The sequence below is a fragment of the Agelaius phoeniceus genome, chromosome 16, assembly GCF_051311805.1.
Source record: "Agelaius phoeniceus isolate bAgePho1 chromosome 16, bAgePho1.hap1, whole genome shotgun sequence".
NCBI classification, from domain to species: domain Eukaryota; kingdom Metazoa; phylum Chordata; class Aves; order Passeriformes; family Icteridae; genus Agelaius; species Agelaius phoeniceus.
The window spans coordinates 2967373-2991983 of record NC_135280.1 but is presented as its reverse complement, the minus strand read 5'-3'; the positions used below and the strand labels follow the sequence as shown (position 1 = coordinate 2991983).

At 55.9% G+C, this 24611-nt stretch overlaps 2 protein-coding genes across 2 annotated transcripts in view; one reads left to right on the top strand and one right to left on the bottom strand.

The window, feature by feature from the left end:
* The window catches only part of MAP2K3 (mitogen-activated protein kinase kinase 3), a 30334-nt gene extending 19704 nt beyond the window's left edge, over positions 1-10630 (bottom strand). The window contains exon 1 of the mRNA XM_054644069.2: positions 10523-10630. Coding sequence (XP_054500044.1) covers positions 10523-10538 — 16 coding nt within the window. The 5' untranslated portion in view covers positions 10539-10630. The remainder of the gene's footprint in view (positions 1-10522) is intronic.
* A 2949-nt stretch (positions 10631-13579) lies between these two features.
* NATD1 (N-acetyltransferase domain containing 1) lies at positions 13580-24611 on the top strand. The gene is made up of 3 exons (XM_054644071.2): positions 13580-13812; positions 20473-20591; positions 21300-24611. The coding sequence occupies exons 1-3, from the start codon at positions 13716-13718 to the stop codon at positions 21414-21416; spliced, it is 333 nt and encodes a 110-aa protein (XP_054500046.1). The 5' UTR covers positions 13580-13715; the 3' UTR covers positions 21417-24611.

Below are 24611 nucleotides of genomic sequence, written 5' to 3'. Positions count from 1 at the left end.
AGGGCACAGGTAACCCCAGGGGAACAAAAAGCATCAGGTGGTGTTAACAAAGCCTCCCCATGAGGGATGTCACCCCAAAACAGGTGAGGGATGCTGGGAGAGCAAATCTTGGGAAGAATTCAGGTACTTGCACAGGGTTGGGTATGCCAGGGCAGAGCCAGGGACAAGGATGGCTCCCATCCCTCCCAGCAGCCTCCTGCCAGGGGGCTGGCTTGAATAAGGGGAAGAGCACACCCACAAAAACAGCAATGAGCTCAAACAGTGCCCTGCCAACAGCGGGCCCCTCTCCCCACCCTTCCCCTGTGGACACTCAGCCCCTCCCGAGGCCACTGCAGTTAAGGCTGGGTCACCATCACAGCCAGGGAGTGGAGAAAGGGATGAGCTGCTTTGCCATGAGCAGCAAAGTGTCCCATTTGGGGCTGGAAAGGAGCTTCTTATAGGTGTATTTGGGATAGGCCACAAAATTAAATTACTTCACGTGTCCCCTAAGTAGACTTAGTTGCTGCCTAACCACGGGGACAGTCTGATTTTCATGGAATACTTCATTCCCTCTGCTCAGAGACAAGCCCATGCACCAGCTGGCTGTCCCATCCCAGCACCACACTGCCTGATGAGCCCAAATCTCCCAGGAATGGCAGCAGCTTCCCTGGTCAAGGCTGCAGTGCAGGCACTGCCCCAGTCTGGGATGTGCTCACTGTTCACACATCCCATGGGAATGCCTCACATGCCCCACTATGCATGGGACACTCAGGCTGGAAACTCTGCTTGAAAACAGAGCCTTTGAACTGAATCCAGGTGGAAAGGGAACAGTGTTATCCTTCTCATCCCCTTGGATGGGGCATGGCATGGTCCATGAGGATGGGGACAATCAGAGCAGGACGTCCCAGCCACAGTGCCACCAGCTCTGGATGAGGCTGTGCAAGGGAGAAGGATGTGACATCCCGGTGTGTCCAGTGAGGAATTTGGGGATGGGCACTTCAGCCAGAGTGTCTGACAAGCAGAGGCACTGGCACAGCCACCTCTGGGGCTCGCAGCCACGCCCGGGCTCTGTGCAGCAGGCAGATAAGGCTGGGGCAGCCCCGGGAGGGAGGATGTCACCGCCCAGCCGCATTCCTGATGTATTTTTAGGTTACCTGCACAACCTCGAGGGCTGGAAAAAAACGTTTGATTTCGTCTCCATGTGTCAGCCTGCCCCGTGACAATGGAACACCAGGGCTCCACTCCCACATGTGACCAGAGGCCAGAGTCCCCTCAGGAAGCTGAGAAGCCCCATCTGGCTGACACTGACACGGTGGCATTACAGGACACAACAGGTACATGCCCAGAGTTGTGGTGCTCTGCACCAGAGCTTGTGCAGAAGCCCTGTGCAAAGGTGGGGACAGTCCCAGGGGCAGCTATTCAGAGCAGGCACCGAGCTGGGGTGCAGGCAGAGCATCCTCTGGGACGGCCACTGCCTCCTTTGCATCCCTTGCTCCAACTGGATTTTCTCCAGTGGCTGAGACTGCACCTCTTCAAAACTCAGCTTTGTTCTGAAACAAAGATCTGGAAGGAATCCCAGCCCTGATGCCCTGGGATTGTCAGGGGAAGGCAAAGGAGAGAATGCTTAGGGAAAGCAAAGAACACACTAGAAGAAAAAAAAGCCAGATACATCATCACCTGTGCCCCTCTCCTTGCCAGCAGGTACCAGCATCACCCCTTCCTTTGATTTCTCACCCCGTAGGCTAAGCCATGAAAAAACAAAATCTGCTTGGAATTGATGTGACTGGCTAGTGACAGTTTCCTGATGGGAGAGAAAACTCAAACTGTCCTTGGAATAGATCAGCTTGACAGGAGGCACAGTGGGAAAGGGAATAGTTTGACTTTGTAATTGTCAGCAGTAACTCAACTCCTGCATCAATAGACACTTTTTCTACCCAAACTGGCATCATTCATGTACTTCCAGGTGTCCTTGTAAACTTATCAAGAGAGCAAAGTATTCCCCTCTCTGCTTTTTAAAAAAAAAGAAAAATTAGGGAAAAAAAAAAAGATTTCTACCATCCTCCCTCCCATTTGCTTTGGGCAGGGATAGAGTGATGTCATCTCTGCAAATGATGTAAGAGAGCAGACACCTGCTATGAAAATGGAATTTATGGAGGTGAAAAAAACCCCCTTCACATTCCCAGCTGCCTGCTCTGGGAGAGAAGAAGAAACAAGAGACTGACCCAGGTGCTTCCCTGGCCCACAGACTTCAGGCAGGACTTTCGAGAGCAGCATCTGCACTGGGGAACAGCCAAGCAGCTGCTCAGAGGGTTCACAGTGACATTATTCCCCAGGGACCTGGAATGCTTCCCACTCCCAGGGTGCCACCACAGCTCGGGTGGACAAAGCCTGTGCTCCCTCAGAGGAAAACTCCTGACCTCCAGCACTGAGCCAGCACCACATCTCTGAGGTGCAGGAGTGGAGAAAACCTTGGATTATTCCATTTGGAGCAGGGTGCTGTTCCAGCAGCTCACAGCTAGCAGCAGGAGAGTGTTGCAGTACAATTCCCTGCATTTCCTGCTGTCCCACACCAAATTTTTGCTCTCTTTGGTACATATTCAGTGCCAACCCTCTTCCCCGCCTCTCTCACCCATCCCTTCTCTGCTCCAGGGAACCAGGCAGGAGACACAAATACAAAGAGAGAGCTCAGCCCCACCAAGCTGGACCTGCAGCCTCTTTCCCTGGCTTTACCCACACCACCCTTATGACCCACACCATGTTCCTCCTGCCCTCCCTCCCATCACTGTTCCTCTGCCCCACAGGACTGCATCCACACTCCCAGAACAAACCCCACGTCCAGCTGGTCCATGAGAAATCACCTGTGAACACTTCTCTCCTTTGTTCCCTCACACTCCCTGCTGCAAAGCCTAAAAAATGCCCCCCAGTTAAAGGCTGGAACACCAGCACACTGCCAGCCCCACTGCCCAGCATCACCCTGGCTCTTATCAAAGGCTGTACCAGGTCTGTGTGGGGAAAACACTTTTATTTTCTGGTGGATTTGCCCAGTACCCACAGGGCAGCTTTGATTCATGACAAGGAAAAGCTCCACAGGAAACGTGCCCACAGCTCAGCGGTGCTTTGCCACCACAGCTGCTCCTCTGGGTGGGATTGATCTTCTTTCCCCTCCTTCTGTCACTCTCTCATATCCACCCTATCACACTGCACTTTTTCCAGGGTTCAGGGAAGTGAGAGTTGCAGGTTTTTCCTGGTAAGGGCAGATTAAAGAGCTCTCCATCCCAGGAAGGCAGAGGTCTCCACAGCCGGGCTGGTCCCGACGCATCCGGCTCACATCCCAGCTCAAGAGCTCGCAGTGACTCAGCCCAGCCCAGCCTGCAGCTGTCTCGGGGCACACTCAGGGCTTCCAAGAACCATTTCCATTTGAGTAAGAGAAAATCAATTTTTAAGAAACCCCTTTTCTCTCAGAAGAGCAAGCCTCACATCCGTGTTCTGGGAAAAGGAGCAGCGCTCTCTCTGCAGGGTGAGGTGTGGAGAGGAGCTGGAAGGAGATGTGTGAAACATCAAACCTGTCTGAGATCAAGGGAAACACACCCTGCCTCCTGTCCCTGGGATGCTTACACATGGTTTCCCTCACTGAGCTGAGGCTGTAAAACCCCCTGGGGAAACCCACAGTTACCAAACACAAAACCCTTTGTGGATCCAAAATTAAGGGGAAACTCTTGCAGGTACCTGGAATGTACACAAAAACATCACACCTACAGGGGAGCTACTGGAGGAAAAGCTGAGTGGTTTTCAAGCACCTTAGCACAGCACACACAAGGCTGATAAGAATTAGAAATTCACCCACAATTTCTGCTTGGTTATTTCTGGAGGCACCTCCTCCAGCCCTCGCTTCACTCTCGTCACCCTTCAAGAAACCAGGCAGGGACAGGTGTAATTAATACCTGCAAAAAGCTGCTCTTGGGTAAGAAAGCAGCATCAGCAGAGCACAAGAGGCAGCCCCAGCACAGCCCTGCAGGTATCCTGGGCTCTGAGGACTACCCCAACCCTGGCTGGCACCAGCCATCCTCTAGCACCTGATGCTCAAAGCCAAACAATTGCAGGGATCAACCAAAAACCTGAGGGAAACAGGCTGCAGATGCTTACAGGGAGTGAACACAGGGAGCTGTACAAGCAGATCATCACAACACCCACCACATCCCTCTTTTTAGCAGCCTTAAAGCAGTGTGGAGCTGCTTCCAGACTTAAGGAAAACGGGCGCTGCCAAAGAGAGGCAGACAGAGCTTGGCACAGGGGCTGGTCAGGTCCAGGCTGGTCCTCCAGCAGCATCACCACCCACCAGCACCTTCATCCCTCTTTCTGCACAATTACATCTTATTTTTTATTTTCCTGACCACCACAGGGGTGGCAGTCAGCACCACAGGTGAAACAGGTGAGGATTTAGCACAGAGTGGAGGATTTTAGTTCTGGGGACACCAGGGAAACTCAGAAGTCAGCTGAGCACACGTGCACACACACACGGGTGTCTCACACTGCCCTGCCCCGTGCCAGCAGGGATTTTCTGGGGCTTTTACAAACAGGCACGTGGGGCTGGGCTTGTCACCTACCCCCGAGCACCTTTCAGAGGTGTTTGGAAGGTGACAAAGAGCAGCCAAAGCCACGAATCAGCACGAGATCATCTCAGCTTTGGCCAGGGTGCAAGTTGGCAGCAGGTCAGGAGAGAAACCAAGCGGTGCAGAGCAGCAGGGGATTGTGAACTATGCAGAGCAGCTTTCCTCAAAAGCCCTGACCATGAGCACATCTGGCCCTCAGCACAGGAGCCACGTCACCTTTGGTGACAAGCTGCAAAGACATCCTGGTGTCTGCAGCACAACACAGCCCTGCAGCCGTGCCCCCAGCGCTCAGCGCTGATTCAGAGGGGCCATCCCAAGGGCTGCACACTTTGCTGCTTCATCATCTCCCTCTCAAGCCTCAGCTTTCCCACTCCCACACCAAGCAATCCAAGATCTTGGTGCTACAGCAGAAAATTCCTCCATCCTGCAGCGTGTTTGTCCCTCACCAGCTTGAACAGGGAACAGTCTCTGTTGTGCAGCAAGAGGGAGCATCTGCTCCAGCTGTGCCAAACGCCCTCCAGCCAGCAGGGTCAGGCTGCTGCCATCTCCAAGCTGCTGTTAGCACAGCCCAGTGCAGGCATCCACAGCAGCCAGCCCAGTGCTGTGTCAGCCATCCCCACGGGACCCCAGCTAGGAAGGAATTCTCACACACACTCACACACACACACCACAGAGCAGTTTCTAACTGGCCTGCAAGCCCAGACAAGCTGACACACCCCAGATAACCCCGTCATCCTCCCCTGAACCACCCCAGCCCATCCACGTAACCAGCCCCGCGTGTCTGTGATCTGTCACACACATGACTGTCACCTGCCAGGCCCTGCAGGACAACTTCTTCCCCTCCTGTCCCTCTGTCCTGCACTGCTGGTCCACAGCCATCACCCACGGATGCTGAGGGAGGATGTGGCTCTTGATGCTGGCAGGACCCCATCCCAGCTGCAGGGATTTGTGCATTCCTCATGAGAAACCTCCAAGATGTTTAGAAATTAAATACAAAAATTAAAAGCTGCTTTTTACACTTCCTAAAAGGCACTAGCACAGCAGGAGAGGAGGCAGCAGGGATGAACACTGGTGACAAGGGGCACTTGGTGCTCAACAGGCAGATCCCAGGGAGAAAAGGGTCCAAGCCATTCCCAGAGAGCTCCATCAGGCACGAGCAGCTTGGCTGATGCCAGTGCCAAACCACAGCTAAGGTTAGCAGCCTCTGATGGGAAATTACTTGTATTGAGCACTCTGGAGGGTTCTTCCTTTCCAAACCCAGATTTGTCTTTGGTGGTGGTGAAGGGGGAGGAAGGGTGAATGCTCCACAAACAACTTCTGGTAAGTGTTGTCTCCTCCTCATCCTGCCTCCTCTTACAAGTTATGCTTTTAGTGGAAATTTATCTTTTAATTTTTTTTTTTAATAATTTCAATTGAAATGATGAAATTAAGGCTTAGAGCACAGATCAACTCAGCAGTGCCCCTCCCTGGGCACAGTGCAGGCAAGAGGAGGGAGTTTGTGGCAGCTCAGTGGGTGCTGGAGGGGCTCCAGCTCATCCTCACTTCACCCCACTGCAGGTCCCCAGCACAAGGCAATGATTTCCTTCCTCCCCTACCCACTGGGACCCCCAAATCCTGCCCTTCCCCTTGGCCACACCATAACCCACCACATCCCACACAAGCAGCACCTCTGCTCCAGCCTTTTGCTGGGCAGAGAAAGGCTGCAAGAGAAAGGAGCACACAGGGAGCCCTGTCCCAGCTCCAAAAAAGGGAGCAGACTCAGATCCAGGGCAAACTGAGGCCCACTGGGGCCACAAGGCAGCACTGTGACATCTGAGCTTGCTGCAGTTGTGCCCAGTAATTCCAGAGTTCCTCAGCACAACAAACACTGGGACTCACAGCACTGCCACAGCAGCACTGCAGCATTGCCCCCACACAGATAAGAGGCTGTGAGGAGATGAAAAATCTCCCAGGTGGAAAAAACCAACAGAAACTTCCAGTTTCCATCATTAAAAAAAAAAAAATCCTCTCTGCCCTTTCCCCCACTCCAAATCCCTGACTAAGACCTGACCTGTGCTACAGAGGTTTGTCAGCAAGAGGCAGCGGGTAGATCCAGCTCCACATGAACCCACAAGCCATCCTGAGTCATGCCAGCAAAACCCCAAACTTTTTGTTGATAGAGTAAAATCACCTCCCCAGCCAACACAAGTTCCTCTCCCAGCTCTTTGCCCAGCAAACAGCCAGCCCAGGCTGTGCCTTATTAACCAACACAAGCAAAAAACATCTTCTGCCCAAAAACCCACAGAGCCCCACACCTGCAGAGGTGTCATTTGGGGGCACAAAATCACCAGTACCAGAAAGCTGCTCCCAATGGGAGCCTCTACAAAGCACAGATGAGTTTCTTCCAGCCACAACAACAACCTCTGCAAACAAACTCCAGCTCAGCCCTGGACCACGGCTCAGAGCTGGAAAACAAAGGGATCAGCCTGCAGTGAGACTCATTATCCACTAAAAGAAAAGCAGGGAGGCATCCCTCCAGGGAGGGAAATGGATTTCTGAGGCACAGCTAAATATTTATCACATCCAGCATGATATTTTCCAGGCACCCACCGTTGTGGCAGCAGAGGAGGAAGGCAGGAGCAAAGTGCTGTGTTTGCTCCAGGATCGTTAACAATTAATTGGATTCGAGCTCCAGGATGCTCTAACTCAAATTAAATAATGGCTCCATGGGATCAGAGCTCCCACCTGTCCCAGCACTCACACCCTGGGAGCACCAGGCTGGTTGCAGCTCTGCCTGGACAGCACAGGAGCCCAGAGCCAAAGTCCTGCTTCAGCAGGTCACGACCCACACGTGTATTTTTGGCAGAGCTGCCTTTTTTTGGGGATGGCAGCTGGAAAAGTGTGAATGGCAGATGAGACAGTGCTGGATTCACAGACTGAATTGCATAACAGTGGTGTGCTCCCACGGAGGGCACGGCCAGGGCACGGCAGGGACAAGGCACCACCACTTATTTACCCACCCAGAATAGATGTGCCACGAGAACAGGCAGCAGTTCATCCCCAGGCCCTGGCATTTCTCACTGCTGGTTTTTCCAAGCCTCTGTGGTAAAGCAGAGCTGCCTCCCCAGAGGCACAGCCTGGCTCCAGACAGATCCTGATCCCTCTCCCCAGCAGCACCTCTATTCCCAAAGGACAATCTCCCTGCTAAGGAAAAACACTCGGTTTTGAATTACTCAGCCATCGGTGCTGGGTGAGCCAGGACAGGACAAGCAGGTTTCCCTCCAGATCCCACCATGCACTCACCCTCCCTCCCTCCCTCCCTGCAGCTGCTTTTCCCAGCAAACCCCAAAATTTTAGGAAACAACTGTTTCCCCATTAGCACGCTCCTGCCTGTCCCTCCAGGAGGGGCTTCCCAGGCATCAGGGGCCACTCAGGGCACAGCCAATAGCCCCGGGGATGGGCACAGGGATTTCCATGTGCAGGGCAGGCAGAAGATACACCTTGAGGCCCAGGGAAAAGGCAACAGCCTGGTTTTGTATCCCCAGAGTCTCAGACCTTGCATCCTCCACTGTGTTTCTGCACCCACACAAAGGCTGAAAATTCCCTGAGGCTTCAATCCCCTCCTGCTTTAACCCTCTGGGATACAACACCCTCCCTACACAGCATCCATTCCCTGAAAAAGGTGGAACCTTTTGGAAAAATCACACCCAGCCACATGCTGCAAGCTGCAGACAGAGGCTCTATCCCTTGCAAAGCTCTGCAAGGAGGACACAGGGACAGCTCCAGAGCTTTGTTCCCAATCCCTTCCTTCAGTGCCACCCAGGCCATGAGACACAACTCAAGGGAACTTGGGTGACCTGAGAAAACAGGGAGATTTTGCATACATGAGTAAACATCAGCCTCAACAGCACAAGATAACACAGGAGATGCTCTCCCACATACAAGATCCTGTGAGATAACTTGGATCAAGCAGACAGGAGCGATGGGAAGAGGAAGAAAGAAAGCCAAAATCCTCCCTAAGCTCCACAAAATCCCCAGAAGGTGTTTATCTCCCAAGCTATGTTTAGTGCAGAGCAAAGCCCCGGCACAGCACCATTCCTATCGCCAGTGTCACAGCCAGCCACGTGTCCCAAAAACCTCCCGAGGCAGGAGACAGCCCTGTGACTAAACCAAAGTGATGGCAGGTGAGTTTTGGAAGGCATCTGTCACAAAAAGAACCAACCAAGAGCCTCAGCACAGCGGCCTCTGTTTACAACCCTGAGCAACACAAACCCAAGGAGAACCAGCAAGGGAAACCTGAGATTTTTCACTGAAATTCCCTAAGGAAAACCAGGGAAATTCAGCTTTAATTCAGGCTGCCTGAAAGAGAGGGAAGCAGCTGCCATGAGCAGCAGGTGCACACAGCCAGACCTGCGAGCATCCCTGGAAAAACCCCCTGGGAGGCAGGTGCAAGGCAAGGAGAGGCAGGATGAGAGGAGGCAGATGTGTGCCACACACTCAGGATCCACCCTCGTGCTGCTGCTGCTGCTGCCCTGGTGGAAGCAAAGGAGCTCAGGTCACACAGGGACTCGGAGCTGCCAGCACACGTGTGACACCTCGAGCACAGCACACCAGGCTAACTGCATGAATGAACCAGTTCATCACAACCAACAGAAACCTGCACGCACACAGCAGCTCCAAACCTCCTCCGAGGACAGCACCGCGCTCCAGGTGCTCCTCCAGGCATCACCTCTTGCTGCTTCCCCCAAAATCCTCCAGGCTCAGCTTGAGCATCATCTCCCGTGGGGCACAAGTGGTCCCTGGGCCAGGCTCACCTCGTCCCTCCATGCACACATCCGCTGGTCCGGCACAGGCAGCCGAGGAAAGGTGTGGGCTCAGGTGTCCCAGCCTTTTAAGAAGCCTGGATGATCCCTTCCAAGGCTGGATGGCTGGAGGCATGTGCTCCTACCTGTGAGTCAGCAGCTCCACTCAGCAGCTCCGAAAAATCGCTGCTGATTCACCCCCTGCTTACACAGCAAACAGGAAACTCAGGTCCACATTCCCTCCGGATAAGACACGGATCGTTTAAAATCGGGGGGGGGAGGAAAAGAAAAAAAAAGTCACGGGAGGCGCGTTCATCTGCTCACATGGCTCCTGACTTCGAGTTTCCAGAGCATCAGGGAAAACCCCTCGAATTTTATTCCGCTGATTCGAGAGGCGGCAGCCACACTCCGAGCGCTCCCTGCTCCGCCCGGTGTGCGGATGGGGCCGGCTCCGGGGAGCACCGGGACACCGGCAGAACCACTGTCGCCATCCATCCATCCATCCATCCATCCATCCATCCATCCATCCATCCATCCATCCATCCATCCATCCCAGCACGGCCACCGCAGGCCGACACCTGCAGGCCGGTGCTCACCTGGCGATGGGGACACCTGAGTCACGGCCGTGCTCCACAATAACCCCGGTGACACACGGTCACGTTCTCCGGCCGGGACCGCGGGAAAGCAGCGAGGCAACACCGGCACACGCCGGCATCGGCTCCCGGCCGTGCCCCAACACCGACACGAGGCGACACGAGGCGACACGAGGCGACACGAGGCGACACGAGGCGACACGAGGCGACACGGCCCACGCCCGGAACCTCAGCCCGGTCCTTCCCACCCGGCTGAGCCACGGCGAGGGCTCCCAGCCCAGGACTCCCGAGGAGCGGAAGCTCAAGGACGGGAAAACAAAACTCGCCTGTTTTTATCGCTGTCCCCACGCCAAACGCAGCCTCGCCCCGTCCCCCGCGGCCCCTCCGCGCATCCCCGCTCGCTGCCCCGCGCATCGCAGCTCCGGCCCCAGCGACGCCGCCGGGTTGCGGAACCACCGGGGCCCGCGCAGAGGAAGCCCGCGGGGAGCCCAAGCCCGGCGGGTTGAGCACCATGCCCGGCCCCGCGGTTCCCCCCCGGCCCTCCCGAGCCCGCTCGTACCTCTGGGCAGGGACATGGCGCTGTACGAGCCCGGCGGGCCCGGCCCGAGCGGAGCCCGCGAGTCCCGCCCGCCGCGGCCCCGCCGGCAGCCGCCCCGCCGGGCCCGCCCCCGCGCCGCCATTGGCCAGCGCCGCGTAGGGGCGGGGCTAAGGCCCCCGCGCGGAAACGGCTTTGCGGTTCTTGGGCGCGACTGTGAGGGTGAAGTGAGGCGGGCGGGTGCTGCTGCCCCTCAGGAGAGGTGGCCTCCGTGTCACCGTCGCTGGTGTGGCCCCTCCGCGGAACCCGTGGGGTTGGAGCGCGGAGCATCCCCGTCCTGTGCTGCTCCTCGACCCGCGCACCTCAGCTGTCAGCTAAGGATGGCCAGCTCGCCACATCTCCCGTGGGTCCCTCACGGGTGGCAGCGGTGTGTCCGGCTGGGAAATGGACGGGGAGTCAGGGGAGCGGCTGGAGCTGGGCCAGGGAGGGTCGGGTTGGGTATGAGGGAAAAGTTCTACCCCCAGAGGGTGTTCGGGCGCTGCCCAGGCTCCCCATGGAATGGGCACAGCCCCAAGGCTGCCACAGCTCCAGCAGTGCTTGGAAAACGCTCCCGGGCAAGCACAGTGTGGGTTTGGGGCCTGGAGTGGGACCGGGTGACCCCTGTGTGTCCCTCACAGCTCGGGACACTCTGTGACTCTGTGGTTAATTCCTCTCTGAGTCACTGAGGAATCAATCCCTCCTAAACGTGGCACATCCCGGGGTAAGGATGTTCCCACAGCCCCCGAGCTGGGCTGCAGGCACAAGTGCTGCACAGGATGTGAGAGATGCAGTCAAAAAAGCAAAAAAAAGCAGATTCCAAGTGCCACTTTCTGGCTGGAATTCTTAGTGTGATCCGTAAAGATGCAAAGGAGGGGTTGGAGGGGTGGCAACTGCTGACAGCACTGGTGAGATCACAGCTGCTCTGCCACAGCCAGCTCGCAGCTTTGCAGAGCATTTGGGATAAATTTGAGGACTGGAAAAACCTCCTGCAAGCCAGGCAGTGGAAGGGAATCACTGCCAGAGGGAAGGAGCTGGAGGGGTTGGGATCTGTGGCTGCACGGGTGCCTCAGGCAGAGCTGCGATCCAGCACCAAAGGCACCAGATCCAGCTGCACACTGAAGGTGGAAGAGTTCAAATGGAAAATAAATTACAGGTTTTTAATGGGGAGAGCAATTACCTTCCCCAGAGACGTCGCAGATTCACCACCTTTCAAGTCTTTCAACACAGACGAGGAGGAGTCTTTCCCAAAAAAAAGCCACTGCTCCACAGCCCAGCCACGGGTCATCAGCTGATGCAAGAGCTGTGGGTGTCACTGCAGGGCTGGGCAAGCTGAGGGGCCCTTTCTGACATTTATCCACATCTTGGGTAAAAGATCTTGCTGATCTTGGAATCAGCAGCGGAGTTTGAGCTGATCCACACAGCTCTGGGCTGAGGCAGTGCTTGGGTGTTGGATAATATTTTTTTTTTGGCCCAGAGATGGGGCAACTGAGAGGCATTTGAAAAAATTTTATTCTGTTTTCAGTCTCGATGAGTACTGAGACACAAATGATGTAAAACTCAATGCCATCCTATCAGAAGCTAACTTATTTCTTGGTCACAATACTTTATAAATGTTTTTCAGCCTGTTAGCTTTTGCCACACAATGCTGCTATTACTTTTACCACAAATCACTTGTATTTTTCCCCCACTATGGCCTTCTATTCTATGGCCTTGAATTCTTTACAAATCCCTTTCCCACAGGGCAGCAGGAGCTGAAGGGATGAGTAAACAAAGGCTGAGCTACATGAGATGGTGTTCAGGTGCAGAGAAGCTGCTGGTGAACTATTCTTTATTGTGAATTTAGATGTTGCTGCTTTTCCTGTTGCAGCTGCCAGCACAGCCACCTCAGGCACTCTCAGCTCCTGTCACTGAGAGCTCTGGGGTCACAGATGTGATGTGTATGTGATATGTGATGTGTGTGTGATACATGATGGAGCACTTCTGCTCTGGGAGAGCCAGAGGTGTTCAGCTTGGACAAGAGAAGGCTCCAGAGAGACCTCAGAGCCCTTTCCAGGGCCTAAAGGGGCTCCAGGAGAGCTGGAGAGGGACTTTAGAAAAGGGATGGAGGGACAGGACACAGGGAATGGCTTCCCACTGCCAGAGGGCAGGGATGGATGAGATATTGGGAAGGAATTCTTCCCTGTGAGGGTGGGAAGGACCTGGCACAGGTCCTGGAAGTGTCCAAGGCCAGGTTGGATGGACTTGAAGCAACCTGGTCCCAGAATAACATAGGAGCCATGACCTGGGGCTTCTCCCAGCAGAGCCGGGCACAGGCAGGGCACAGCACAGGGCACAGGCAGGGCACAGGGCACAGGCAGGGCTGACCACAGGGCACAGGCAGGGCACAGCACAGGGCACAGGCCAGGGCTGAGCACAGGGCACAGGCAGGGCTGACCACAGGGCACAGGCAGGGCACAGCACAGGGCACAGGGCACAGGCAGGGCACAGCACAGGGCAGCAGCCTGGGCCCTGCCGCAGAGCAGCCGGCACCATGGGCAGACCCAGCACAGCGGCCCCAGCCACCCAGAGCAGAAAACCGATGCAGGGCTAGTAAAGGACCAGTAAAGGACCAGTAAAAACCAGTATGGGACCAGTATAGAACCGGTATAGAACCCGTACAGAACCAGTGCAGGACCAGTACAGATCCCAAGCAAGACCAGTACAGAACCAGTGCAGGACCAGTACAGATACCAAGCCAGACCAGTACAGAACCCGTGCCAGACCAGTACAGAACCAGCACAGAACCCGTGCCGGACCAGTACAGAACCAGCACAGAACCCGTGCCGGACCAGTACAGGACCAGTACAGGACCAGCACAGAACCAGTACAGAACCAGCACAGAACCCGTGCCGGACCCGTGCTGTTCTGGCGGCCGCTGGTGGCGGTGCCCGCCCGCGCGGGGGCGCCGGGCGCTGGCTGCGGTCCCCACGGCGGTGGCGGCGTTGCCCCTTTAAGGGCCGCGCGGCCGTACCAAAACAAAAGCGCGGCGCGGCCATTGGCTGCGGGGCGGGCACGTGCCGCACAGCTGGGGCTTCCTGCGGCCGGGCCCGCGCCGGGCCCGCCCGCGTCTCCGCTCCGGCACCGACACCGGCACCGATACCGGAACCGACCGCGGTACCGGCACCGGCACCGGGCCGCCATGGCGCACTCGGCGCCGCTCGGCCTCCTGGAGCAGGGCTGCCCCATCCAGGTGGAGCACGATCGCAAGCGGCGGCAGTTCACCGTGCGGCTCAACGGTAAGGGACGGCGCTCGGGGCTCCCCGGGACGTTACCTGCTGCCCTCCGCCCGCGGTTCCGCCTCGCTGGGGACACAGATTCCCGTTCCTTTTCAGTTCTCGCTGTGCCCCCCCTTCGCCCCCCCCCCGTCTCTCCCCCCCTTTTCCCTCCCCGTTCCTCCCCCCCTTTTTCTTCTTGTTCCTCCCCTTTTTCCGGTTCTCACCTATTTCCCCCGCTCCCTCCTCCTCCCGTGCCCTGTGTCCCGCTGCGCTTTCCCCCGTACTCTCCACCCTGCCGCGGTATGACCCCACCAGTGCCCCCCACCCCCTCCTGCCCCCAGAACCTTCTCCCAGGGGAGGTGTGGGCATCGCTCGGCTCCCTCGGCTGGGGCCGGGCTGTGGAGCCCGATGGTGGCACGGGCAGGTTGGGGGCACTGCCTTGGTGCCCCCAGCAGGTGCCTGTGGGGGATGTGGGGGTGCCAGCTCTGGGGACATTCCTTCAGGGAAACCCCTCGGGAGCTCCAGCAGGGTCTGTGCCGCGGTTCTGTAGGACCAACGACATGGATCCAAGCTGCCACAGCCACCTGTGGAGCTCTGGTGACACGGTGACCCCCGAAAAGCTCTGTCACATATTGGGTGGAGTGAACAAAGGAACAAAAAGTAGATGCCACTAAAATTTCTCTGTGGTGCACTGATTCTTTCCCAGCCTTCATCTTGGTGGTTAATTACAGATATTCAACCATCCCAGCATCTCTTCCCCATCCATTTGTTATGATGAGAACTACTCTGGGTATAGAACTACTCTCGATACAGAAATTGCAGGGTAGCTGCCTTTAAAAAAAAATAAAAATAAAAGTGTAGTTCAGAAATCATAGGGAATGCAGGAGGCTTTGTCAATAAAACAAGAATAGTCCAGATTTTATTTTAGACTTTTCTTCCTCCCCCCCCACCCCATTTTCATTTCAACCACTAATTACAAAGTGCAGGCTGGAGCTCGGCAGTGGTGGAGCGAGGAAGGAGGAGACGGGTGCGGAGAAAACAATTTCACCAACTGCTTATTTCAGCCTGAGATCAAACAAGATCCCAGGTGCCGGGTCCCCACTGCCACCAGCAGAGCATTGTCCCAGCCAGTGAAGTTGGTGTGTGCAGGAAATAGAGGGGACAGCCAAGGGTCAACAATTATTAGGGAGACATAATCTTTTATTGTGGTTTTCTGGATAAAAGCTCTGGCAGCCGCACCACGGGCCCAGCAGCATTTGGTGGCTGAGCAGGGATGAGTCGTGACTGGAGAGGGTGAACTTTGAGAGGGAGAAATTCAGCTGTGGGAGTCGTGTGTGAATCAGCACAGAACCTCCTGATTCAGGAGGGGGTCCTGGAGTCACAGAATCCCAGAGTGGTTTGGGCTGGGAGGATCCTAAAGCTCATCTCGTTACAGCCTTGGGCAGGGACACCACCTGTGTGTCCAGACATGGACCAGGCTGCTCCAAGCCCCATCCAGTGTGGCCATGGCCTCACCCAGGTGAATCCCCATGACCAAGGTTGTGTTTTCTCTGGGAGCTCAGGGAGTCTGAGCCCTTTTTTGTGAGTTCAGCCCCGCCAGGCTGAGCAGTGTCCTGCTGTGCTGACTAACATCCACGTGGAGTGGGTGACCCACCTCTCCTCCTCCTTGTTAGGCCCTTGCTGGTAGCAGCCAAGCCCTGGAAGCTGCTCAGGAGATAACATCTCTGTGGGAGTGCATGGCTGGATGTTTATTTCCTGCACTGCTCTTTGTCCCTCCTGGCATGATGAGCATCACTGGTGTGGAATGCCCCGGGAGGTTTTCCCTGCAGCAAGCAGGGAATGACAAGAAATGGGTCAGACACAGATTTTGGCATCAAAGTCACCTCCATGTCCCTCAGAGAGCACTCTTGTCCCGTGTCACTGAGAGATGAGCAGCACTTTGTGGGCTCCAGGGTCAACTTTCCTGTGATGTCCTAATTTCTGCTAAATGTCAAGTGTGGATGATACAGCATGGATGCACCAGGCACGTGGACCAAGCAGCCAGACTTTGACAGCTGGTGGTTTATGGTGGTGTGATGCTGGGTAGAAAACTTTGCATGGTGATGAATTTCTGGAAATCCCAGGAGCAGGAGGCTGAGACAGTGAAAGCTGTGAACTGGTTGTGAAAGTGTTCATTTGCAGCATCATCCTGTGTTTGCCTCTGCGCCCCTGTGTGACCTCGTGTCAGGACTTCCTCCTTGTGCACAGGGAAGATGAATTGCACTCGAGTTTTTTCAGTTTTTTGGGGCTTGCCCTGTCTTCCCTTTCTCTGCTGGTTCCTCCCCTCTCTCATTGCTGCAGTAGCTGCTAAATCTCTGGTAGGAACAGCTGCTTCATTTGAACACGTTCCCTTTTCCCCTGCATCCCAAATGAAGGAGCATTTAGAAGCTGAAAGTAAAGCTGATTATAACCAGACCTTACTGAGCCTCGTTATCCCTCGAGAGGAGGGCAGAGAGACGCCCAACTGGATTTGTAATGGGTTAGGATGTGACTAACAGCCTGAGCCAGCCAGAAACCTCCCTGTGCAGAGACTCTCTTGGAAAACATCAATTTGTCAAAGCTAAAAGCTTCCATGGGAATCATATAGGCTGGTTTTGTCAGGAATAGTTGGGTATTTCTTCAGGTCTGAGATGAAATTTCAGCTCAAAACAAGAAACTCAAAGGGACCCCCCCGTGCCAAAGCAGTTGGCTGGTTGGTCCAGCTGCTGGCACAGATGTTTGGGGCAGGGGAAGAGCTTTTAGCAGCAGCTGCTGTCTCTTCTTGATGCCCATCACACCCATCAGGCTCACCACGAGCATGGAGCAGCTCCAGTTCCTCAGGGATGCTCGGGCTTCTCACACATTCCAGCTCCAACACTTCTGCTGGCTGCAGCACACCACACTTCCCAAGCCTCCCACTCCTCCCCAGCTGCACTAGGGCAGGATTTTGGCTGGAAGCTCCTGCTTTGCCCACTGCTGATCTGAGTCTCAGGAGCTCCTTGTCCAGGAGCCCAGGCTCAGGTTTATTGGGAAAACTGGAGCAGGTCATGCCTTGGAGCTTTCCTGCCTGATGGGCAGGTGCTTTCAGGAGGGGAGAAGGTGCTGAGTTTGCAGCAGGGACCAGGGGATCTCTCACCAGGCCCTGCATCAAAGACATCCCCACTCCTCCTGTGCCACAGGCACCTCCAGAGAGCTCCTAAACAGGAAACTGCTCCAAGCCAGCCCCCCTGCTGCCCCTCCAGCCAGGGAGGCCCCTCCACAAGCCCTGTGCTGTCTCCTCTCTGGCTGTTGTGCTCTGTTGTGTTTTCTCTCCCTAGTAACGTGCCAGTAGCTCCCTGGGGAGTGAGGCCAGCCCATGGCAGGCAGAGCTCCAGCCTGGGATGCACGAGCTCCTCAGCACTTCTTGTCCTCTCAGCCCACCCCACACACAGCTCTTGCTTTTTTTTTCCCCCACTGTTTGGCTCAGCAGCAGCAGACCTGAGCTGCCTCCTGCTCCTGGGAGATGGGGCTGGCATTTGTTCTGTCCCCCTGCTCCCAGGGAATGGCTTTGAGCAGTGTCCAAAGGGGGCTGGGGCACAGAAATTGGCCTTGCAGGCAGCAGCCAGGCCCTGCCCTGGTCCTGGGCACACAAAGGGCTGTCGTGGGCTGGGGTTGGTGCAGGGGACAGGGACAAGGGACAGCCCTGCAGTGCTGCAGCCTCCCCTTGTTGGGTACTTTGTGGATACCAGGAGAGGGGGGCAGTGAAGGATGGGCTGGGCTGGGGGGTCTGTGTCCTCCCAGATGCCTGAGGTGTCCCTTCCTCAGCTGGGCTGGGACTGGGCTCTCTCCTGTTCCCCCAGCCTGGCCACTTGTGTCTGGCTTCAGGGCTGAGCCCACCACTGCTCCTGGTGCAAGCAAACCTTCCATGGAGAGCGAGGTTACAGCTGCTCCCTTGCCCAGTTCCCAGCAGAGCTTCCCCTCCCCTGTGGCCCCTGGGAGGGGGTGAGCAGGGCACCAGCTGTGCTGCCATGGCTGCCATCCTGCTCCTCTCTGGCTGTGCTGATTTGCATCGACTCCACTGCCTCAGTGTCACTGAGTCAAACTCCAGGGCAGGCTGTCTGTGCCCAGCTGTGTGCAGGGATAAACTCCTGTCCCAGAGCCCAGGGGGTGGCACAGGCTGGCAGGAGGTGTCTCTCATGCCATGTTCTGGGGGGGTTCTGCTTGTGCCCCCTCTCTTTGGGGGGGATTGCACCAAACTGGAGCTGGAAGGGTCAGCACTTCCCCCCCAGCTGCTCTGGGAGCTGCCCCCATGGCCAGGGCAGCACACAGCTCCAGGGTTGGCTCTTCCCAAGCCATGGCTGGGACCTGCAGGGCCCACACCACACCCTGAGGCACGAGGGTCCTTGGTTTTGGGTGCTGTGCCACTGAGGTGTGTGGATGTGATCATGCACTTGGCTGAGCTGGGATGTTTTTCTGAGCTGGGCCCAGTTTCCAGCAGCACTGACTGTTGTAAAATCAGGCTGGTTGTAAAATCCTCTCTGTGTGTGTTCATCTGTGCCCTGGTGGCACTCTGCAGCTCCTGTCCTGGCTGGGTGCTGCTGTGGTACAGGGAATATCCAGCAAAAGCCTGTCCAGGACATGTCTGAGATCCTCCAAACACTCCAGTCACCTCCTGCTTTAAAATGCATTTGTGTCTTTGATACTTCTAAACAGATCATATATTTTAAAGTGTATTTAAAGAAAAAGATCTTTTGTTCTGTGGTCAATTTAGTTTTAAACTCCTCAAAGCTTCAGGCAGAGGCTATGGAAAGTTTTAGCCTGGGAGGAGAGTGGGGTGGAAGGGCTGGAACGAGTGAAAGCTGCTGCTGTAAGATCATTTTACAGCCTTTGGTGCTGCCAACTCTGCCCTTGCCACCCCTGAGAGCTGCCACCAAATGCTCTGTGAGGGTGAGGGCACCTCATGCCCCAGCCTGGGCAGGTTTCCCTCCAGGTCTGTGCTTCACCTGCTCCCTTGGCTTTTTTGGGGTGCCTGGATCCACATGGAGAAACATTGCAGTGCTCCCTCTTTTCTGCCTGGGGGCAACTCAAAGCTTTTTGGTGAGCCAGAGCTGAGAGGGGCAGGACTGAAGCCTAGAAATACTTGGGGGAATGGCAGGGAGGGAAATTATTTATGTCCACCCAAGAACAATGTTGGCACAAGAAGGAGTGGGCAGAAACCAGCAGGAATAAACTCGGGCTGGAAATGTGAAGGTTTCCATCCAGTGTAGGAGAATGGAGTGTCTGCATAAAAGGAGCAGGAATAAAAGCTTGAGCTGCTTCTCTGGAAACACAAAATTCCAATGGGCTCCTTTCTAGTTTCTCTTGAATACAGGGGTGAGGCAAGCTGGGCTGGAGTTGTCAGTGCAGTGAAATGGAGGGTACTGAGCTCAGCTAAAGCTCATCCTGAATGCAGGTGAACTTTGCAGCCCTTCAGCCTTAAAAAAACATCAGAGAGAAGGAAAAGTTCCCATTATTTTAATCAAACTTGTCTCTTTGATTGGGATCTTGCATTTCTGAAACTCACTTTTAAGCACAGAAACTCTCTAGAAATGAAACATTTGCTTTTGCACTGAAGGCTCAGTTTCTGTGGATGAAACCAGAGGGCTGTTCTGACTCCTCTGATTTATACATGAGCTGAAACTTCTTTTTTCCTGTAACTGAGCTGCTGTGAGAAAGATCAGGCTGTTGAAACAGGAAGCCTGTGTGTGTGTACATGTAAATTTGTGTGCACAGCCCCCCTTGCACACCTGTGTGTGCTTTCCTGTGTGTTTGTGGGATTCATCTTTCCCAAAACATGTCTAGACAATGCTGCAACACCAGGCCAAGGAGTTTTGTCCTGTTTTATGTGCCACAACAAAAAAAAAAACCCTGTGCTGGAGGAGAAATTAACTGGCTGTTACCTGGGTCAGCTTTGTTGGTTTTCCCCCTCTTCTTTTTACTCTCCCCCACCATCAACACATCTCCTCCCTCCCCACAGCTGCTTTCCCACCCTAAACTTGTGTTGCTGGCATCACTGATTCAGAGCTGGGTCAGAAACCTGCTCCTGCTCCAGGGGCATGGAAAGGCCTTGGGGGGACCAGTGAGGACATCCAGGTGTCACTGAAAGAAAAGCCACCACTGAAACCCAGCACCAGAGCCATTCCCGTGGCATGAGGGATGATGTAGCAGTCCCAAAACTGCCTGTCCTGCTGGGGACATCCCAGCTCTCAGTCTTCTGTCCCATCCCCTGCTGTGGATTCTCCAGGGACATCCCAACCCTCAATCCTCTGTCCCATTCCCCACTGGGGTCTCTCTGGGGACATCCCAACCCTCAATCCTCTGTCCCATTCCCTGCTGTGGGCTCTCTGGGGACATCCCAACCCTCAATCCTCTCTCTCATCCCCTGCTCTGGGTTCTCCAGGGACTTCCCAACCCTCAATCCTCTGTCCCATTCCCCACTGGGGTCTCTCTGGGGACATCCCAACCCTCAATCCTTTGTCCCATTCCCCGCTGGGGTCTCTCTGGGGACACCCCAACCCTGACCCCTCTGTCCCATCCCCTGCTGTGGGTTCTCCAGGGACATCCCAACCCTCAATCCTCTCTTCCATGCCCTGCTGTGGGCTCCCTGGTGTCACCCCAGCCCTGTCCCCTCTGTGCCACCCTCAGGTTGCCACGACAAGGCCGTGCTGCTCTACGAGTACGTGGGCAAGCGGATCGTGGACCTGCAGCACACGGAGGTGCCGGACGCCTATCGAGGGAGAGGAATTGCCAAGCACCTGGCAAAGGTACAGCCCCAGCCCCCCAGAAGGGCAAGGTGCCCATCCTGCTGCCATCCCAGCTGTGGGTAAAGATCCTGGCTGAACCAGGCCCTCTCCTGTTGGAATTGTGTGTGTGCCCTGTGGGAATCCTGCTCTGATGGGAGATGGGGTGGCTGGAGGGGCAGATGGAAATCTGGGCTCAGACATTCCTGGGTTTTGTGGCAAGAGGAGCTGGGTAAGTGTCAGCAAATCCAGCCACTCCCCCAGGTTCAGCCCATTCCTCCTCTCAGCAGAAATCCCTTGTGCAGGGGCTGATGGCTCAGCTCAAGCTGGACCCCTCCTCTCAGACCTTCACTGCCCTCATGAGCCCTCTGCCTGCTTGGGCTGTGAGGGGGAGCTGGGGAGCCATGAGCACAACAGTGGGGTGCTGCTTTGGGGTCCAGCTGCTCCCTGGCCCTGTAAGCAGGGACAAAGGGATGATGAAGGTGGCCTTCACAGGATGGGCTGTGTCACCTGCAGCACAGCATCCACGGGGCTGGATGTGCTGAGGGTTAAACTGGGGACTCTGTGCTGAGCTGGTGGCTGTGGCAGGACAGCTGTGCCTCTGCCTCCACCTGCCTCACACAGGGGGTACCTGAGGGACTCCTGCTGCTTCCCCCATCTGGGTGAGGGGTACAGGACTCCCCTGAGGCTGGGGGTGTTGGTTGTGACCCATCTGATCTGCACTGCTTGCAGGCAGCCCTGGACTTTGTGGTGGAGGAGGACCTGAAGGCGCACCTGACGTGCTGGTACATTCAGAAATACGTCAAGGAGAACCCTCTGCCGCAGTACCTGGAACATTTGCAGCCTTAAGGCAGGACTGCTCCCTCACCAGCACACCTGGCCCTGACTGTTCAAGGCGGCCTTGGCTTCTCTGCAGTCTCAGGAACCCCCTTCCCACACTGGCAATTCCCGGTTTTTTAGCGTGTCCATGGGGTGTGTGAGTGTGGGCACCACCTCCTCCTCCTCTGTGCCCACGTGTGAGCATGGCCACAGCCCCTGGGCCAGGCTGCTCTGGGCACACAGGCTGCCCACCAGTGCTTTTCCCAAGCCAGGGGATAGAAGAGGGTGAACTTTCCACCAAACTCCATCACAAGGCCAGGGCGTGACTTGTTCTGCACCTCATCCTCTCCCCCCTGCTTGGCAACAGCTCTGAACTTGCTGGGGGATGTTGGTTAGGGCTGCTCATGGGCTACCAGCCCCCCCTTGCTCCTGGCAGCTGGGGAGATGCTGTGGATTCAGCTTTGTGGGACAGAGGGAGGTGCTGGAGGAGCCCCAGCCCTGTGTCAGGCTCATCCCCTGCAGCACCTGGTGGGCACCAGGCCGTGTCCAAGGCCACCTGCAGTACATACCAGAACGTGTGGACCATGGTGGCACCTCAGGGGCTTTGCTGCCCTGGCTGTGGAGACACTGGGATGGTGACACCCTCGAGGTTGGAGACAAGAGCTGTGTGAGGAGTGGACTTGGACTGCAGAGGCATTGGCAGAGTCTGTGCAGAGGAAGAAACGTGGCTGAGTTGCAGATGCTGCTCCCTGGAGATGCCAGCTCCTGCCCAGCTTGTGTACACAACCCTGAAGTGGCATCCCAGAGGGTCATGGATGGTTATTCCTGTCTCCCTGCCCTTGGTGTGGACACAGCCTGCTCGGGAGAAGAGACCAGCCCCACAGCCAGCCTTGGCCTGAGCAGTGAGGGACATCCCAGGGCACCAGAAGGGTTTCCTGCAGCTGAAGAGGAAGGCTCCCTCCATCTCCCTCTCCTCCATCTCTGCATCCCTGTCAGTGCCCCAGATCAGCCCCACCAGGACATCCTGAGAGCAGCAGGGTGAGGCCTCCAGGACCTGCTCCTGGCCCATCTCCAGGGTTCAGTGCTAGAGGTGCTGCATCCATGTGGATTCCAATGGCTCCTCCTTACAGCCTTTGGGAAGAAGCCCTGGCTCATGGCATTACCTGTCTGCTCAGGGCCCCCTCACAGCTCCAAGCTCAGGGCACTGGCAGCATCGTGGGGACCTTGGCCAGCAGCAGGAACACCCTCATTTCATGCTCTTCCCTCGGTGGATGATGATTCTGTAGCACAACCCAGCATTGCCACCCTCAGACGTGGAGGTGACACCACGATGGCAGGGCACTCCAGCTTGCTGCCAGTCCTGCCTTGCCTGCATTTTCCAGGGCCTGAGCTACACCTCAGAGCATCTCACACTGAGCTCTCAGGATTTTGGAGTGTCCCAAGGCAGAGCTGTGGTGAGGGAGAGATGTTTTCAACACTCCCAGCCCTGAGCAGCCCCTGGGGGCTGCAGCCAGGCAGGACATGGAGAACCTCTCACCTGGAGACCAAACCCAGGCCTTGCTTAGCTCAGCAGGGACTAAAGTTTACAATCTGTGCCACGGAGTGACTGAAGCCCCAGGTGAGAGGCAGCTCAGCCCTTTCCCAGAGCCCAGCACAAAATCCATGGCAGCAAAGGCAAAAACTCCTACAAACTTCTCTCCTGGTTGGGGTGGCCAGAGATGGAGACCCTGTGCCAGGATTTCAGCCTGAGCTGTCCCTGGCCACCAGCTCAAGGGGAACCCTTGCTGCCTGCCCGTGCTTTTGGGCTGCCCATCACCAGCACAGCACAGCACAGCCCTCTCAGGCTTCCAGAACTCCCAACCTCCATCCCTGCCCTGCACACTGCAGGCTGTGAGACCCCTGCCCGTGCCCACCACCTGTGCCAGGGGGCAGAGCCACCTCTGCCCTGGGCTGCTCAGGAAAGGCTTCAAGCTCAGCCCTGCCTCTGCTTCATTTCTGCCCTCCTGCTGCTTATTTCACCCAGGCTGTGACCTTTAGGGTGGCTTCGAGGGACTGGGAAAGGGTGACAGGTAACAAACTAAAGGGGCTCAAGAAGAAACGTGGGCTGCTAAATGTTCCTTCTTTAACATGCACAACACACTTCAACACATAGTTACAGGAGCAAGGCTGGCTCTGGTACTGCTGTGATGGCTGAACCATCCCTCCTCTTGATTCCAAGGTGAAGCTGAGCTGTTTTGTCCCCTGGAAGCCAAGATCAGACACTTGTGTCTGTGCCACCGCCGGGCTGGGTGCGATGCTTGAGCTCTGTCCTGCTTTAGTGCTCATTTCCACTGGGTGCAGTCTCCAGCAGCCCCCTGATGTGTCAGCTCAGGGGAGGGTGTGCTGTGCTCTCACTCTGGGCAGAGCCCCCTGCCCAGCCTGGCTCTGGAGCCCCTGTGCTGCTCTGGCAGGAACCTCGAGCTTCCCTGGATCCCCGCAGCGATCGCTGCCTTAACTCAGCACATCTCCCGGTTCTGCTGCTGCTTCCTTCGAGGTGCTACAACCCCCTGGTGTCTGAGCTGGCAGAGACCTGTGCCAGTGGCTGTGCCAACCATTTCTCTACTGTGTCCCTGCTCTGTCCCAGCCTCCCCTCCTCCTCGATGCCAGTGAATAGCAATACCCGCAGCTCACCAGCGATGAGCCCACGGTGCTCCTGTGACCCTGCATGGCTGGGTGGGACCTGCCTGGGGGTCCCTCGGTGCTGGGTAACCCTTCCCTGCCTCCCCACCAGCTGCCTTTTCCCAGCTGGTCTCTGCAGAAAGGAGCTTGGAGTCCTGTGCTGCCCCTTGGTGCTGATTAAGCCTGGAGGAGTTTGGGATTTTGGACTCTCCCCGGGCAACAGGAGTGTGGAAGTGGTTTGGTTGAATACTGAGCTCCCCAAACCCGTTTGAACTACAGACCTGTGGTGGGTGGGGGAATGCAGGTGGCTGTCAAACCTGCTTCCACAGCCCCCAACTTGAAACACCCCCTCCCTCATCCGCTCTCCAGCGTTGTCTTCCTCTGTCCAAGGTTTCCGTTCTGTTGGATTCGGTGGTTACGATGTGCCTTTCCTTCTCAGGACCTGTTACAAACGACCTTTCTGCTCTTGTTTATGTTTAACATTTATCTTGATCCCTCCCCCTGTCATACTATAAAACATGAACATAATGCATGGAATACAATACAATAAAAGTGTGGCTTAACTGA